Source organism: Oenanthe melanoleuca, chromosome 19 (genome assembly GCF_029582105.1).
Source record: "Oenanthe melanoleuca isolate GR-GAL-2019-014 chromosome 19, OMel1.0, whole genome shotgun sequence".
Lineage (NCBI taxonomy): Eukaryota > Metazoa > Chordata > Aves > Passeriformes > Muscicapidae > Oenanthe > Oenanthe melanoleuca.
Window position 1 is genome coordinate 5096053 of NC_079352.1, and position 13042 is coordinate 5109094.

General features: G+C 50.4%; 1 protein-coding gene and 1 long non-coding RNA gene across 3 annotated transcripts; one reads left to right on the forward strand and one right to left on the reverse strand.

Annotated features, from left to right (window-relative positions):
- Positions 1–2032: 2032 nt before the first annotated feature.
- On the forward strand, positions 2033–11760 carry LOC130260951 (argininosuccinate lyase). 2 transcript variants are annotated; one of them, XM_056506771.1, is made up of 16 exons: positions 2033–3626; positions 3660–5456; positions 6041–6124; positions 6436–6492; positions 6732–6829; positions 7464–7541; positions 7791–7868; positions 8011–8063; positions 8394–8456; positions 8625–8739; positions 9345–9429; positions 9615–9674; positions 9917–10000; positions 10198–10278; positions 10636–10742; positions 11112–11760. In XM_056506771.1, exons 2-16 carry the CDS (start codon positions 5271–5273, stop codon positions 11260–11262), a joined length of 1380 nt encoding a protein of 459 aa, XP_056362746.1. In that variant the 5' UTR covers positions 2033–3626; positions 3660–5270; the 3' UTR covers positions 11263–11760. The 2 variants fall into 2 exon arrangements, with proteins under 2 accessions (XP_056362746.1, XP_056362747.1); XM_056506772.1 differs by lacking the exon at positions 2033–3626 and having other exon boundaries at positions 3651–5456.
- Positions 6836–12997, reverse strand: LOC130260952 (uncharacterized). Its single transcript, XR_008841888.1, has 4 exons — positions 12545–12997; positions 11850–11965; positions 7687–7824; positions 6836–6938 (listed from the first exon to the last, which is right to left on the reverse strand). It is a non-coding gene; the product is annotated as an uncharacterized LOC130260952 (long non-coding RNA).
- Positions 12998–13042: the final 45 nt, after the last annotated feature.

Consider the following 13042-nt stretch of genomic DNA (forward strand, 5'->3'; position numbering starts at 1 on the left):
TTCATGTCAGGATTAACTGACCTTGTAAATTGGCCAAAACTGGCACAGCAAAAGTTCTGTGACTGCTCTGCCATGTCCCAAAATCTCCACATGCAGCTGCCTGAAAGAAGGGAAAGGTTGTCAGGTTTCATGTGAAAACAGCATATTTCCAAACAAGCAAATTTCAGGGTTTCATTCCAGAAATCTGCTAAATCTGTCTGCCTCTCACTCTCTTCAGGTAAGGGTCCTGAACCTTCAGCACAATAATCTGAATTCTCCTTTATATCTTTATATCCAAATTTTCTGACATGTTTTTTCCCACCATTTCCCCAAAATTTCACTTTCCTGACACGTTTTCCCACCATTTCCCCAAATTTTCATTCCTGACACATTTTTCCCACTATTTCCCCAAAATTTCACCTTTTTTCCACTCTTTCCTCAAATTTCACTTCCCTCACACATTTTCCCACCCTTCCCCAAAATTTCCTTTTCCTGACACATTTTTCCCACCATTTCCCCAAATTTCATTTTCATGACAGGTTTTTTCCACCGTTTCCCCATAATTTCACTTTCCTGACAGTTTTTTTCCCCCAAATTTTCACTTTCCTGACACATTTTTCCCACCATTTCCCCAAAATTTCACTTTCCTGACACCTTTTTCCAATCAGTGCTGCTTTTACAACCCACGACGAAGACGCAGCTGGGGATGAAGGACACAAACACCTCTTCCATCACCTTTATTCCCTAACAGAGATCCTCCTAAAGATTTCCCAGTGGAGACAGGAAGCCTGGCAGGCTGTAAATACAAATATGGGTCAGCTCAGCTCCACTGCCACCACCAAAGGGAATATCAAGAGAAAACCAACTGGGCAGGAGTGAGGTGAGAAGGTCACTTTGCCTTTCATTGCTGCTCTTTAGGTGTTAGACAGTGATGCTACACCATCCATAGGGAATGCAGACATGGGTTTTTCCAAATGTGCTTAGCATGTCAACATTTTAACACTGTGATTGTTACCAGCAAGGCTTGGGGAGAGAGGGGCCTCAGTATTAACTATTGAAAGCAGGGGGCCTAGGACTTGCTATTGACAGCAGATCTGCAGGGTATTTGTGTTCTTTGTCATGAAAGATGTTTACTGTGTTCAGCATTTCGCTCAGCACCCTATGGTGTCTATTATTTTTTTTTTTTTTTGCCTTTTACAGTCAAAAATTTGTTAAAAACAAAGTTGGGGGGTTTTTGGAATAAAAAAAATGTCAGCACTGCTCCGTGCCAGCCGAGCTGACAGAGCGTTTGCACGGCTCGTTCAGCCCACGGAGCTGTTTTCTTTCCCCAAAGTGAAAAACAGCTTAAAAAAAGATGTTTTTAAAAAAACAAGGTGCACTGTAGCTGTTTGTGCCATCCTTATCCTTCACAGCCCTGTTGTGAAAAGTGGATTTCCAGAGCCACCAAAACTCCTTTGGAGCTGCACTCCCTCAGCATTGCACTGTTCCAGCAAAAAATTAAACAGAGAAAGGTTCTGATTACAAAAGTGAAAATAAAGTTCAGATCTTTGAGAACATTCAAATAGATTTAATTAAACTTCTCTGTGCTGCAGAATTGGCAACTTACTCTCTAGTACTTATTTTCACATTGAGAAGGGTGGATGTAGGAATGATCTGCCATCCCCTGTGCCAGAAAGGAAAGTAAGTGGGAGACTTTTCCTTCAGAATTTTCTTGGTATTAACTGTAGGATGAGGATTTTGAGGTTAATCTTTCTATTTAAAATAAAACAATGAAAAACTATGTTGGGAAGTGAAGAGAATCCAAACCAGAAGAAATGGAGAAGACAGCAATGAGAATGCACTTCAGTTTGCATTACAAAGTATATTTTGCATTGCTATTTTACTGTTTTCCCCTCAAAAAAGTTCAACTCTCCAGCTCCAAGCATCTTTAAGAAATCCTGTTTCTTCAATGTTCATCTTTAAGTTGAGGGATTCTGCTTGTATTTTGTTTTACTTCCACTCTCATTATAAAAATATTAATCTGCATTCTACATTGTTTATTATACAGAAAATGTAATTATTGATTGTTTGATCTAAAAATGAAGAGAGAATTCATCATTTCCTAGATACACACTGGGGCAGGAGCTGAGCAGAGCACTCCAAGCCAACTAATCCCTGGGAAGTTTGTTAAATCCACAGTGGCATTGCTGACAGATCCCATGTGGGTGGAATATCCCCTGTCACATGTAATATCAGACATGGGTTAGCAAAATCTTATTTACACCCATTCATTCTAATTAGAAACCCAGTGCTTAATGTTTTCACAACATATTGGAAATCCCCTGTCAAAGCCCAGAGTAAGGAAAAGGACACTTTGAAAAGGTGAAGAAGAAAAGAAATGTGGTAAAAATGAGAGATTTCACAAGAGGAAGGAATAGGAATGCAAAAGGATCAAGCACTGTTTCAGTTTCCCAGTAGGAAAAGGGGATAAGTTGTAGAACTGAGAGAATGGTAGAAAAAGAACTGTTTAAGGGAGGAAAAAAACCCTGTTTAAGGTTAGTTTAAGGGAGGAAAATCCAACAAAAAATGTGGATGAGAAAGCTGGAATATGTTTAATGAGCTCTGTGAGAGGTTTGGACAATGCACATAGAAAAATATTACACTGCAGGAACTCACTTGGAGGAAGCAGCAAATATTCAGCTTTCTGTGGAGGGGCTGCAGAAAATGCTCTGTCTGAGGAGTTTATGAGAAATTCGTGCTGAACCACAGCTTTGCTGCTCTAAAACATCTCTTGTGCTTTATATCAGTGACTTAATTCCACGATATTTAGGATGTGATGAGTTTAAGACAGAGGTTATTGCCATAAATGTAACTCCAAGCCCCACAGCCACTGCCTGAGGCTCTCAGGTGACCCCAGAACCTGGGGACAGCAGGGGAGCCCCAAATCTGGGGCTGCAGCATCTTTCCAGGTGGAGTGAACAGTTTCATCATGCAGAGATGGGGCAGAACAAGAGACTCCCATGTGTTTGCTGGGGTAGCATTGAGGACAGAGCACTGGATCAGGTATATTTATATTAAAGGTTGCTCGTGGTATATTTATATGAAAGATTGCTCATGAGAGGGGTGTGACACACACCCAGTGATGGGACATTCCCAGCAAAGCATTCCAAGGACATTCCTGACCTGTCCGCAGTGCAGGAGCTACGCCGGGTAAGAAGCATCACTCGAGCATCCCTCCCAAGCCTCCCTCTCCAAAGCATCCCCTGTCCCCGAGCCGCAGCGCAGGGGTGAGAAGGGACACGGGGGACACGGGGGGGACCCGAGCGGGGCCGGCCCCGGGCACACCCCGCCCCGGCGGGGCGGGCCGAGCCGCCAGCCCCGAGCCGAGGGCTGTAAAAGCGGGGCGGCGGGGACGGGGAGCAGCGAGCCACAGAGCGGCCGGGGCTGCGTGCGGAACAGGTGAGCGGTGCCCGGGGAACCGGGAGCGCACCGGGAGCGGTGCCTGGGGAACTGGGAGCGCACCGGGACAGGGAGCGGTGTCCCAGGAACCGGGAGCGGTGCCTGGGGAATCGGGAGCGCACCGGGGCAGGCAGTGATGCGCCAGAAATTGGGAGCGCACCAGGAGCGGTGCCCGGGGAATTGGGAGCGCACCGGGAGCGAGACAGGGAGTCATGCCCAGGGAGCCGGGAGCGCACCGGGAGCAGGCAGTGATGCCCCAGGAACAGGGAGGGCACCGGGAGTGGGGAAGGGACTGATGCCCGGGGAATTGGGAGCGAGCAGGGAATGATTCCTGGGGAATTGGGAACGCACCGGGAGCGATACCCGAATAACCGGGAGCGATACCCGAATAACCGAGAGCGATACCCGAATAACCGAGAGCGATACCCGAATAACCGGGAGTGATACCCGAATAACCGGGAACGATACCCGAATAACCGGGATCGGTGCCCTGGAACCGGGAGCAGGCACGGCAGGAGCTGAGTGAGCATCTCCGCGCTGTCCCGCAGTTTAAACCAGGTGCCAGGATCGCCGCAGAAACGAGCAAAACGTCGTCCGAAATGGCAGCCGAGGTGAGGGGGAGCTTGGCTTTGCTGCTTCTGGAGCGGGTGGGATCAGCACCCCTGGGAGGGCTCAGGAAAGGTGTCCGGGTGGTCCTGAGGGACATGGGTTAGGGGTGGTCCTGGCAGTGTTGGACTCGCTGATCTTGGAAGTATTTTCCGAGTTTAATGATTCTCTGGGTGGTTTTCCGGGGTTTTCAATGGACAAGGGGACAGCAATAATCCACAGTCCCTGGCAGCGAAGATGTACCTGGACACCTCTTCCCATCCCAGCCCTTCCCTCCCAGCAGCACCATTCACTCCCTGTCCCCTTTGCCCATCCCAGGGTGTCCAGCGAGGAGCTGCAAACTTTGGGTTTTCCCCCATTTTCACCCCCCGCGGAATCTCCTGCGGACAAACCCGCTTGACACGCAGAGCTCCCGCACTCGGAGCCTCGTCCTGCCCCGCACGCTCCCTCCTGCTCATCCCTGCTCCAGTCCCTTGGAAAAGCGCCGCTGCTGGCGCGGTTCCTGCCCGCTGTCCATGGTAGCTCCGCCGCCCGCCCGGCTCCGAGCACCTGCCGAGCCCTTCTGGGGCTGCTTTGGGCTTTTCTCTTTTCATCTCAACCCAACATCTGTAACACTGAAAGGCACCCAGGCCTCCCTTTCTGCAACCTGCATCTTTGCCGGTTTTATCCTAATTTTGCGTGACAGCGTCGTGGGCTCTGGAGCTGCTTCGAACGGTAACTTCAGACAGTTTGTATTAACAGGAGTGTTTCAGAGCGTGTGGCTTGTGCTGGCCCTCAGCTCCTTGTCAGCTGAATATTTTCTTCTAGTCTCTCTAAAAGCGTGGTATTTTTTCATACTTCAAGGATCAGAGAACAACTTTCACTATATACCTGACTCCTTTACCTTTTAAATTTTTTTTTCTTTTTTTTGTCAGGAGTCCATCAAAGGGTCAGAGACCAGCAGCTGCCTTAAAAGAGAGTTACATGCTGGTCTTGAACTACATGGCCTGATATTTATTTTCAGGGAGTCCTGCAGAATTCAAATATCTTGGAGGATCCCCAAGCCAGACCTGTAATCTCAAGGGCTAAATTCCAGTGACAGTGACATGCTCTGAGTCCAGGGTTTTGCTGGTATAGACTGAATAAAACCATTCCTGAGCTGGTTCTCAGTTTTACATTGATAAGGATTGAGATGAACATACACTGATTTTTAGGGGATATATCCATAAACCTGTGTCTCTTCCCTTCATTACTTGCAGGGGGACAAAATGATGGCAGGAAGGTTTGTGGGGAGCACAGATCCCATCATGGAGATGCTCAGCGCTTCCATCACTGTTGATCAGAGACTGTCTGAAGTCGACATCCAGGGGAGCATGGCTTATGCCAAAGCCTTGGAGAAGGCTGGAATCCTGTCCAAAACTGAGCTGGAGAAGATCCTGAGTGGCCTGGAAAAGGTATTTCTTCCCTTCATAACCTCTCATGTGTGCTGGAATGAATCTTTCCTTACCTGACAGCATCTTTGTGTTTTAAAGAGCTCCTTTAAATGTCCTTGTCCTCCTCAGACTGAGCAGTCACTAGGACTCTTTTCAGTGTGAAGTAAGAACAGCTTTTTCCTGCTGGCATGTGGAATTTTGAGTCTGGATGCCCAACTTGGCAGGAGGCAATGCATAGCAAGTGTAGGGGGGAAGAGGAGTCAGCAGAGGAATGCTTTTATAAAATATCCATTGTTGCCCACCCACCCTGGACAACAGTGAGTCTGTGCAATGTTTTGTAGGACAAGCTCTGTGGATGATGCTAAAGAAACCACTGACATTTAGGCTCAATTTTTCCTTGCAATGTTTAAATCCCCCATAACACTGCAGGATAATCATGGATAGAGAGGTGAATCCCACCAACAGTATGGAATATCAGGATGCAGCCAGCAGCCTGGATGCCAGAGTCTGCACGAGACTTCTGGGAATGGCAGGAGCTGGGGTTTGCTGGGGACACTCCCAGCCCCAGGCACAGCAGGGTAACTGTGATGTTTTGCTGTTTGCAGATCTCTGAGGAATGGTCCAAGGGAGTCTTTGGTGTGATCCCAACTGATGAGGATATCCACACTGCCAACGAGCGCAGACTGAAGGTTTGGCTGCTCTAACCTCTTGTTCCTGTTCTTCCACATCTGCCTGACATGAAGGGCTTGTGCCTCTGTCTATCTGTGAAATCCCTTTAGAGCTGCTGGCACTGAACCCCTGGGGCACAGCCAAGGGTCTCCACACTCCCCTTTTGGGGCTGTACAAGCACAGAACCCAAAGCTGCCCTTCCCCAGAGCACATCCCATGGTCACTCACAGGATCCTGGAGCTGAGGCCCTTCCAGGCAGGGAGATCTGCTCGTGTGGATTGTGCTGTTCAGAGCACAGAGATCCTGACAGAAATGCTGCTCTTGTCCTCAGGAGCTGATTGGAGACGTAGCTGGGAAGTTGCACACTGGCAGAAGCAGGAATGATCAGGTATGAACAGAACCTTTTTTTTTCTCCTGTATTCCTCCTCTACCTCACTTCAGGACATCTCAGTCTAGAGAGGCCTCTGGAACTCTTCCTGGAGAGCAAGAAATGGTGATACCACCACATAAATATGACCAGACGATGAGAAGATACACGTTCCCATCAAACAGGACAGGGAGGGGTTTCTCTTGCTGTCCCTGCACATGTGACATTCTCTGTGGTCTGACTTGGCCAATCTCCCCCAGGTTGTGACTGACCTGAAGCTGTTCATGAAGAATTCCCTCTCCATCATCTCCACACACCTCCTGCAGCTCATTAAGACCCTGGTGGAACGTGCTGCCATGTGAGTACTTTCTCACATTCCCTCTTTTCCATAACTTTGGCATTTTTGGGGCAGAAGGCTCCTTGGTTTGTCCTTTGTCTGACCCCACTGGGGTCAGCAGCAAGGTCTCCTGTGCAGGGAATTACAGACAGGCACTTTGGTGTAGCCCAGTGGACACAACAGCCCCTGTTTTTCCAGAGTCCACTTCACAGAAACTTTCCTCATCCCTCAGACCATCCCTCCCTTCATGCCTGGCAAAGGAGTTGAGGTTGGAAGTCCACACAAGATTTTAGAAGGCACCAAACTCATTTGAAGGAGTGGGGAAAATGTTTCGGGTTTTTCTGTATGAGAAAAACCTCAGCTGGGTTACCTCCCTGTCTAGCTCTGCTCCTCACACTCCAGACCTGGGGTGGGTTGGGGAATCCTTACCTGTCACAGAGGGATTCCTGCTCCAGGCAACTTTCCAGGGAGTCCCAGGGCAGATTCACCACTCTGGAACAGCTAAATCCTGTGTGTTTGGCTTGAAAGCTGACAGGAGATGGAGCAGCACAACACAGGCTAAAGATGCTCAGTTTGTGACTTCACCAGGAGTTCTGCTGTATCCCTGTCCCTGCCCTCCTGTCTCTGATGCTCACCTCTGTCCTTTCCCTCCCAGAGAAATCGATGTGATCCTGCCTGGCTACACCCACCTGCAGAAAGCTCAGCCCATCAGATGGAGCCAGTTCTTGCTCAGGTGAGCACCTGCCACCCTCCCCATCCTCAGGCCCTGCTCTGCTGAGGGGACAGCCAGGGCTGGTGACAAAGCAGAGAGAACCCTGCAAACTGAGCAGGAATTCCCTGTGTCCCCTGGCTCTGTCCAGGCTCCACTCCAAGCTCACATTTGAGGGGGGATCCCAGGTTCCAGGCATGGCAGGATCATGACTGGAAAGGAAAAAGTCATTCCCTGGCTTGATGTCCTCTCCTCCTCCTTGTCCTTCCCCAGCCACGCTGTTGCTCTGACCCGCGATTCTGAGCGCCTGGGAGAGATAAAGAAGAGGATCAATGTCTTGCCTTTGGGAAGGTAAGATCTACTGTTTGTGTAATCACTGGGCTTGTTTTACTCTGCAAAGTCTTCAGGGGTGCCTTCCCTGCTTTGCAGAGCACAGCTTTGGATGGATATGAAAGGAGGATTGCATGATTTCTGTTTCTTTCTTCCCTGGCAGTGGAGCTCTGGCTGGAAACCCTCTGGAAATCGATAGAGAGCTGCTGCGCAGTGGTAAATGTTTCCCTGGGCCTCAGGGGCAGGGGATACCTGTCACACCTGGGAGGGAGGGAATGGCACCATAATGCCCCATCCTGGAGCCACAGCCTTTCATTTTCTGGGATTTTTGCTGCAGAGAGACAGGCAGTGCCAGTGAGCTGGGAGGAAGAAGAGCCACCCCTGCTGCACTCTGCCTGTCTGGGATCATAACCAAAACCCCATTAAACGTGTTTGTGCTCCTGGGACTGCTCAAGGGCTTACAGTCACCTCCTCTGGGGCAGCCTGGTGCACTCAGGCTCCTGTCAGGGCCAGTGTGACCTCCTGTGTCCATCCCCTTCCTTGCAGAGCTGGACTTTGCTTCCATCAGCCTGAACAGCATGGATGCCGTCAGCGAGAGGGACTTTGTGGGTGAGCACAGCCAAACCTTCCCAGCACTGTGGCAAGCAGCTCCTGACACCTTTCCAGTTCACTCAATAAAGGGGCTGAAATCCATCATTAGGAACTAAAGCCCCAGTCAGGGTTCCCTGGGTTGTCCAAGCACCTTTTCCCCCTCCTGATTTCCTGCCTTCCCTGCAGTGGAACTCCTCTCCGTTGCCACCCTGCTGATGATCCACCTCAGTAAGATGGCTGAGGATCTCATCATCTACAGCACCAGCGAGTTTGGCTTCCTCACCCTCTCTGATACCTACTGGTAGGTTTTTGGTCTCTGGTGAGGAATTCTCAGCTCTCCCACCCTGGAGGGTGAGGCAGTGTTTGGGGTCTGTCTGTGCATGAGGCTGACCCAGCATCAAGTGCTTGGCACAAAGGCACCCTCAGGGTGAATATTCCTCAGCAATGGTCACTTATTTCTGATTGCCTTAACTCAACCAAGTCTGTGTTCAGCCCAGCAAGTCCTGTCCAGGAGCTGCTGGCAGGGAGAACTTCCTGCTGTGCTGGGAATGCTGCCAGAGCCCTTCCTTGCCTGGCTGGCTTTGCAATCCCAACAGACTCCTTGTCTGCAGGATGGCACAAGCCCTCCCTCCCTGAGACCACTTAGCCTGGCCTGCTGAAATCTCCTCTATAGTGGCTTTTTCTTTCTCTGTGAGAGGTGGGACAGTGGGAGCTCCAGACAAGATGCAAAACCAAAGGCTTTGCTGTGGGAAACATGAGAAACTCAGCACACTCAGTTCACTGCCTTCCTACACCCTAAACAGGAGTACAAGGAAAGGGGATTTAGAGGTTCCTTTCAGAGGGTTGGATCAGGGATTTCAGCCAGAGGGTTTTGCTCACCAGTGCACTCACACACCTTCCCTGCAGCTCTGGCAGCAGCCTGATGCCTCAGAAGAAGAATCCTGACAGTCTGGAGCTGATCCGCAGCAAAGCCGGGCGAGTGTTCGGACGGGTGAGCCCCAAAAAAGAGCAAGAGGGAGAGGAAACTGCTCCTGCTGGGGCTGGAGAATCTCCTTTTTCTTGCCTTTTTTTTTTTTTTTTTTTTTTTTTAAATAAAGAGCTGTGGGTTCTGGAGGTGCCCTGGGGCTGTGCTTTGCTCTGTATCTCACTCCCTGCCTCTCCTGTTTCCCTCTGCAGTTGGCTGCAATTCTCATGGTGCTCAAAGGACTCCCAAGCACCTACAACAAGGACCTGCAGGTAGAGCCCTTGTTCCTCTCCACACCATCTCCTACTCTTGAGCTGTCCCAGCACCCCATTTCTCTGCACAGCCCCTGGCTGTTTGCTGGGAAAGGGGCTGAGGGGGAGATGCTGCAGGTGACAGCCTGAGTGCCATGGCAGGAGCCTCTGGGCTCACATCCCTGCTCTGCTACCCAGGCTGCTCAGCCTGTTGTGCTGTATCAGGCTGGCTCAGAGCCTCTTCCATCGCTGTTCCAATACAGGAGGACAAAGAGGCTGTCTTTGATGTCGTAGACACCCTGAATGCTGTGCTCCAGGTTGCCACTGGAGTGATTTCCACCCTCCAGGTAAGGATTCATCCTCTCACTGTGGAACATGGAGCACATGCTGTGAGTAACTCAGGGGACAGGGCTCCACACTGGTGCTAAAGTGAGAACTCCTCAGTGCCTCACCCACAGTGCTCATTTTGGTCCCTCTTAGAGCTAATGTGCCCTGAGGAGGAGCTGATGATAGATAACATCTCCCTCTGTCCCTCTTTCTGCAGATCAACAAGGAGAGCATGGAGAAGGCACTGAGCCCCGAGATCCTGTCATCTGACCTGGCTCTCTACTTGGTTCATAAAGGAGTAAGTGCCAGAGGGGGAGCTGGAGCTGGGATTTCTCTGGATGCAGGGAACTGCTCAGTGAGGAGCTGGGATCAGGCCCCTCTGTTCTGTCCAGTCAACAACCATGAAAGCTGAAAGCACATCCTTTACATGCACCTCAAGCAGTCCTGCCTGGGGGACTTCATAGTAATTTACACCCAAATTACATGATCACAATTTATTCCTAAATCCTCCCTTCTTCCACCCCAGCACTGCCAGATTAAGCTTGCATTGCCCTAAGGGAAAACAGGCCAGACAAAACAAGAACACATCCCTTTTCCTCCTGGAAAAGCAGCCCAGCTGCCTGGTCACTGAGTGGCACCTCTCTTCCCCCTGCAGATGCCCTTCAGACAAGCCCACATCGCTGCTGGCAAGGCCGTCCACCTCGCCGAGACCAAAGGCATCACCATCAACAATCTCAGCCTGGAGGACCTGAAGAGCATCAGGTTTGTACCTCTGGTATTTCACAGAGGGCTGAGCCTCCCTGATCAGCTTTCCCCAAAGTGCCTGGGCTGCCCTCAGCATCCTCAATATCAAGGCTGCTCCTGCTGGGGCTGAAAACACTGGAGGGGATGGTAACACCTCCATTGCACTCCAGCTCCAGCAGGGCATGGGCAGAGCTGTTGGGAGAGGCTGGGACAAACTTCTGTCCTAAGCAGGACGCCCCCAGAGGGGTTTGGCTCTGATGTCAGACAGCAGAATTGCAGGAGCATTTCCCCTGGGGAGAAAGCTCCATCCTCACTCCCTCAGCCTCTCCACAGCCACTGGGCACAGGAGGCAGCCCAGAGCCCCCTGACCGCCCCCTGTGCCCCCAGCCCCCTGTTTGGCAGCGATGTGGCGCAGGTGTTCAGCGTGGTGAGCAGCGTGGAGCAGTACACGGCCGCGGGCGGCACCGCCAAGAGCAGCGTGTCCGCCCAGATCGAGCAGCTGCGGGAGCTGCTCAAGAGGCTCAAGGAACAGGCTTAGAGTGTGGGGAGAGATCCCGTGCCTGCAGCGGTGTGCCTGTGCCACTCATCTGGAGTTAATAAACACTGGGGTGTCTGTAGTTCACTGAAATTCTGCTCTTCTGTCTTGATTTTTCGGGGTGAGGAAGGGCTGGGCTCAGCCCAGGTTTGAAAGGGCTGGGCTGTTCCTCCCTTGCAGCTGGGGATGTGTCTTGCAGGGGAGGGTGACAGACTGGGGTTGTCCCTTTTTACTCAGCAAAATTCCTGTCCCACCCCAGCCTTGCAGAGCTGGAGTTTTCTCCCCGTGCTGAGGCAGCAGCGTGTTGTTGACTCAGAGCTGCAGGTCTGGGACACTCACAGGGAACAGAAATAGCAAAGGTGTTGCCTCACCAAGGGCTACAGCACAGCCAGCAGCTAAATCTCCAACCAAAGTACCCCAGGAGACACAGAGTGCTTGCACCTTTAGACCATTTGTGCTTTTAGCATGTGGAGAAGGATCAGCAACAGCAAAATTCCCTTTTTCCAACTTCTCACCACTCTCAATCTCTCCTTATTCTGGTCTTAAAACAAATCCATTCTCTTGGCATTTAAGCAGCACATTTCAATTACCTTTCCTTTGTGTTTGCTCCTTTCCTTCCTGCTGTGTTCCTGTTTTGGCTCACATCTCACTCTCCACACTGGTCACCTGTGGCCAGGAAATCACTTTTGCACACTCAGCTGCCAGGCTAAAGGAACAAGAAAGCCACAAGTAAGACCAACTCCTGCAGAGTCAGAAGAACAGAGACCTTCTCATCTCCCCCTTGCGGTTTTTTTTTTCCTCCCATAAACTTTCTTGATCCATGCCACTTCCCTTATTTTTCCTGTTTGTGTCTTCTGGTTCCTTCTCTTCAGATCCTCAGTTGAAGAGATTTTTTCTTGCTCCCAGCAGCAAAAGTCTGGCATTGACCCTCATGGCCAGTGCTGGGTGACACAGCCAGAATGAAAGGAAAAGGGAAGCAGCAGATTGCCACACTTTAGTCTCTTACTTAAATAAGTAGTTTACAGTCACTGGTACTTCCCACCTATCCACCCTTTTCTTTAAATTGTGAAATATTTTAGATTGGAGGGGCCTGTGGAGCTCCACAAACATTACAGAGTGTGGGCCACAGTGTCTTCAGACTTTCACCACCACCCTCCTCTGACTCATTGTGATTTGGGTTTTGGTCTCAAACCCCTGCTCATTACAGACCACAGGAACAGGAAAGCACTTGAAGCAAGAATTCACTTTGGCTAATTATCAGCTGGGTCATTCTGGATGTGCTCACCATTCTTCCCAGTCCTCAGCAACCTTCTGTCAAGTCCTGGAGTATCCATCCATAAAAGATGAACATGAAAAAATGCAGCATTAAAAATGAGGGACTCCAAAACAGCTAAAAAACGGTTCAAAGAGTTTTTCTCGGTGTAAACAGTGTGATGGTCTGAGCATCCTCAAGCCTGGAAGTCTGAAAAAGAAATAATCATGAGTGGAAATGTTTGAGAAACAGTGAATGAATTGGTGGCTACATACAGAGCCTGAGCCTTGCTCCGGATGGATGCTGAGGGCACTACACTGAAATCCAGCTGTGAAAGGACCTTGTGGGGCCGCCAGAGGCAGCTGGATGTCACCGGCAGTGTCCTGCTGCTCCAGGCAAGTACCCAAGGACCTGGGCTAGGATCCTTCCCAGCTGGATTATGACACCGGGGCTGGTTAAAGGACAGCAAACCCCGAAAGGGGACAAGAAAACGGGGATGTCGGCTCCGTAAAGCACAGGGACAAGCCGCGG

Excerpts from the sequence above, each read along its gene's own strand:
- LOC130260951 (XM_056506771.1), top strand. The coding sequence starts at position 5,271 with ATGATGGCAGGAAGGTTTGTGGGGAGCACAGATCCCATCATGGAGATG. Across the intron at positions 7,869-8,010 it reads AATGTCTTGCCTTTGGGAAG|TGGAGCTCTGGCTGGAAACC; the intron begins GTAAGATCTACT and ends CTTCCCTGGCAG. Across the intron at positions 9,675-9,916 it reads CCTACAACAAGGACCTGCAG|GAGGACAAAGAGGCTGTCTT; the intron begins GTAGAGCCCTTG and ends GTTCCAATACAG.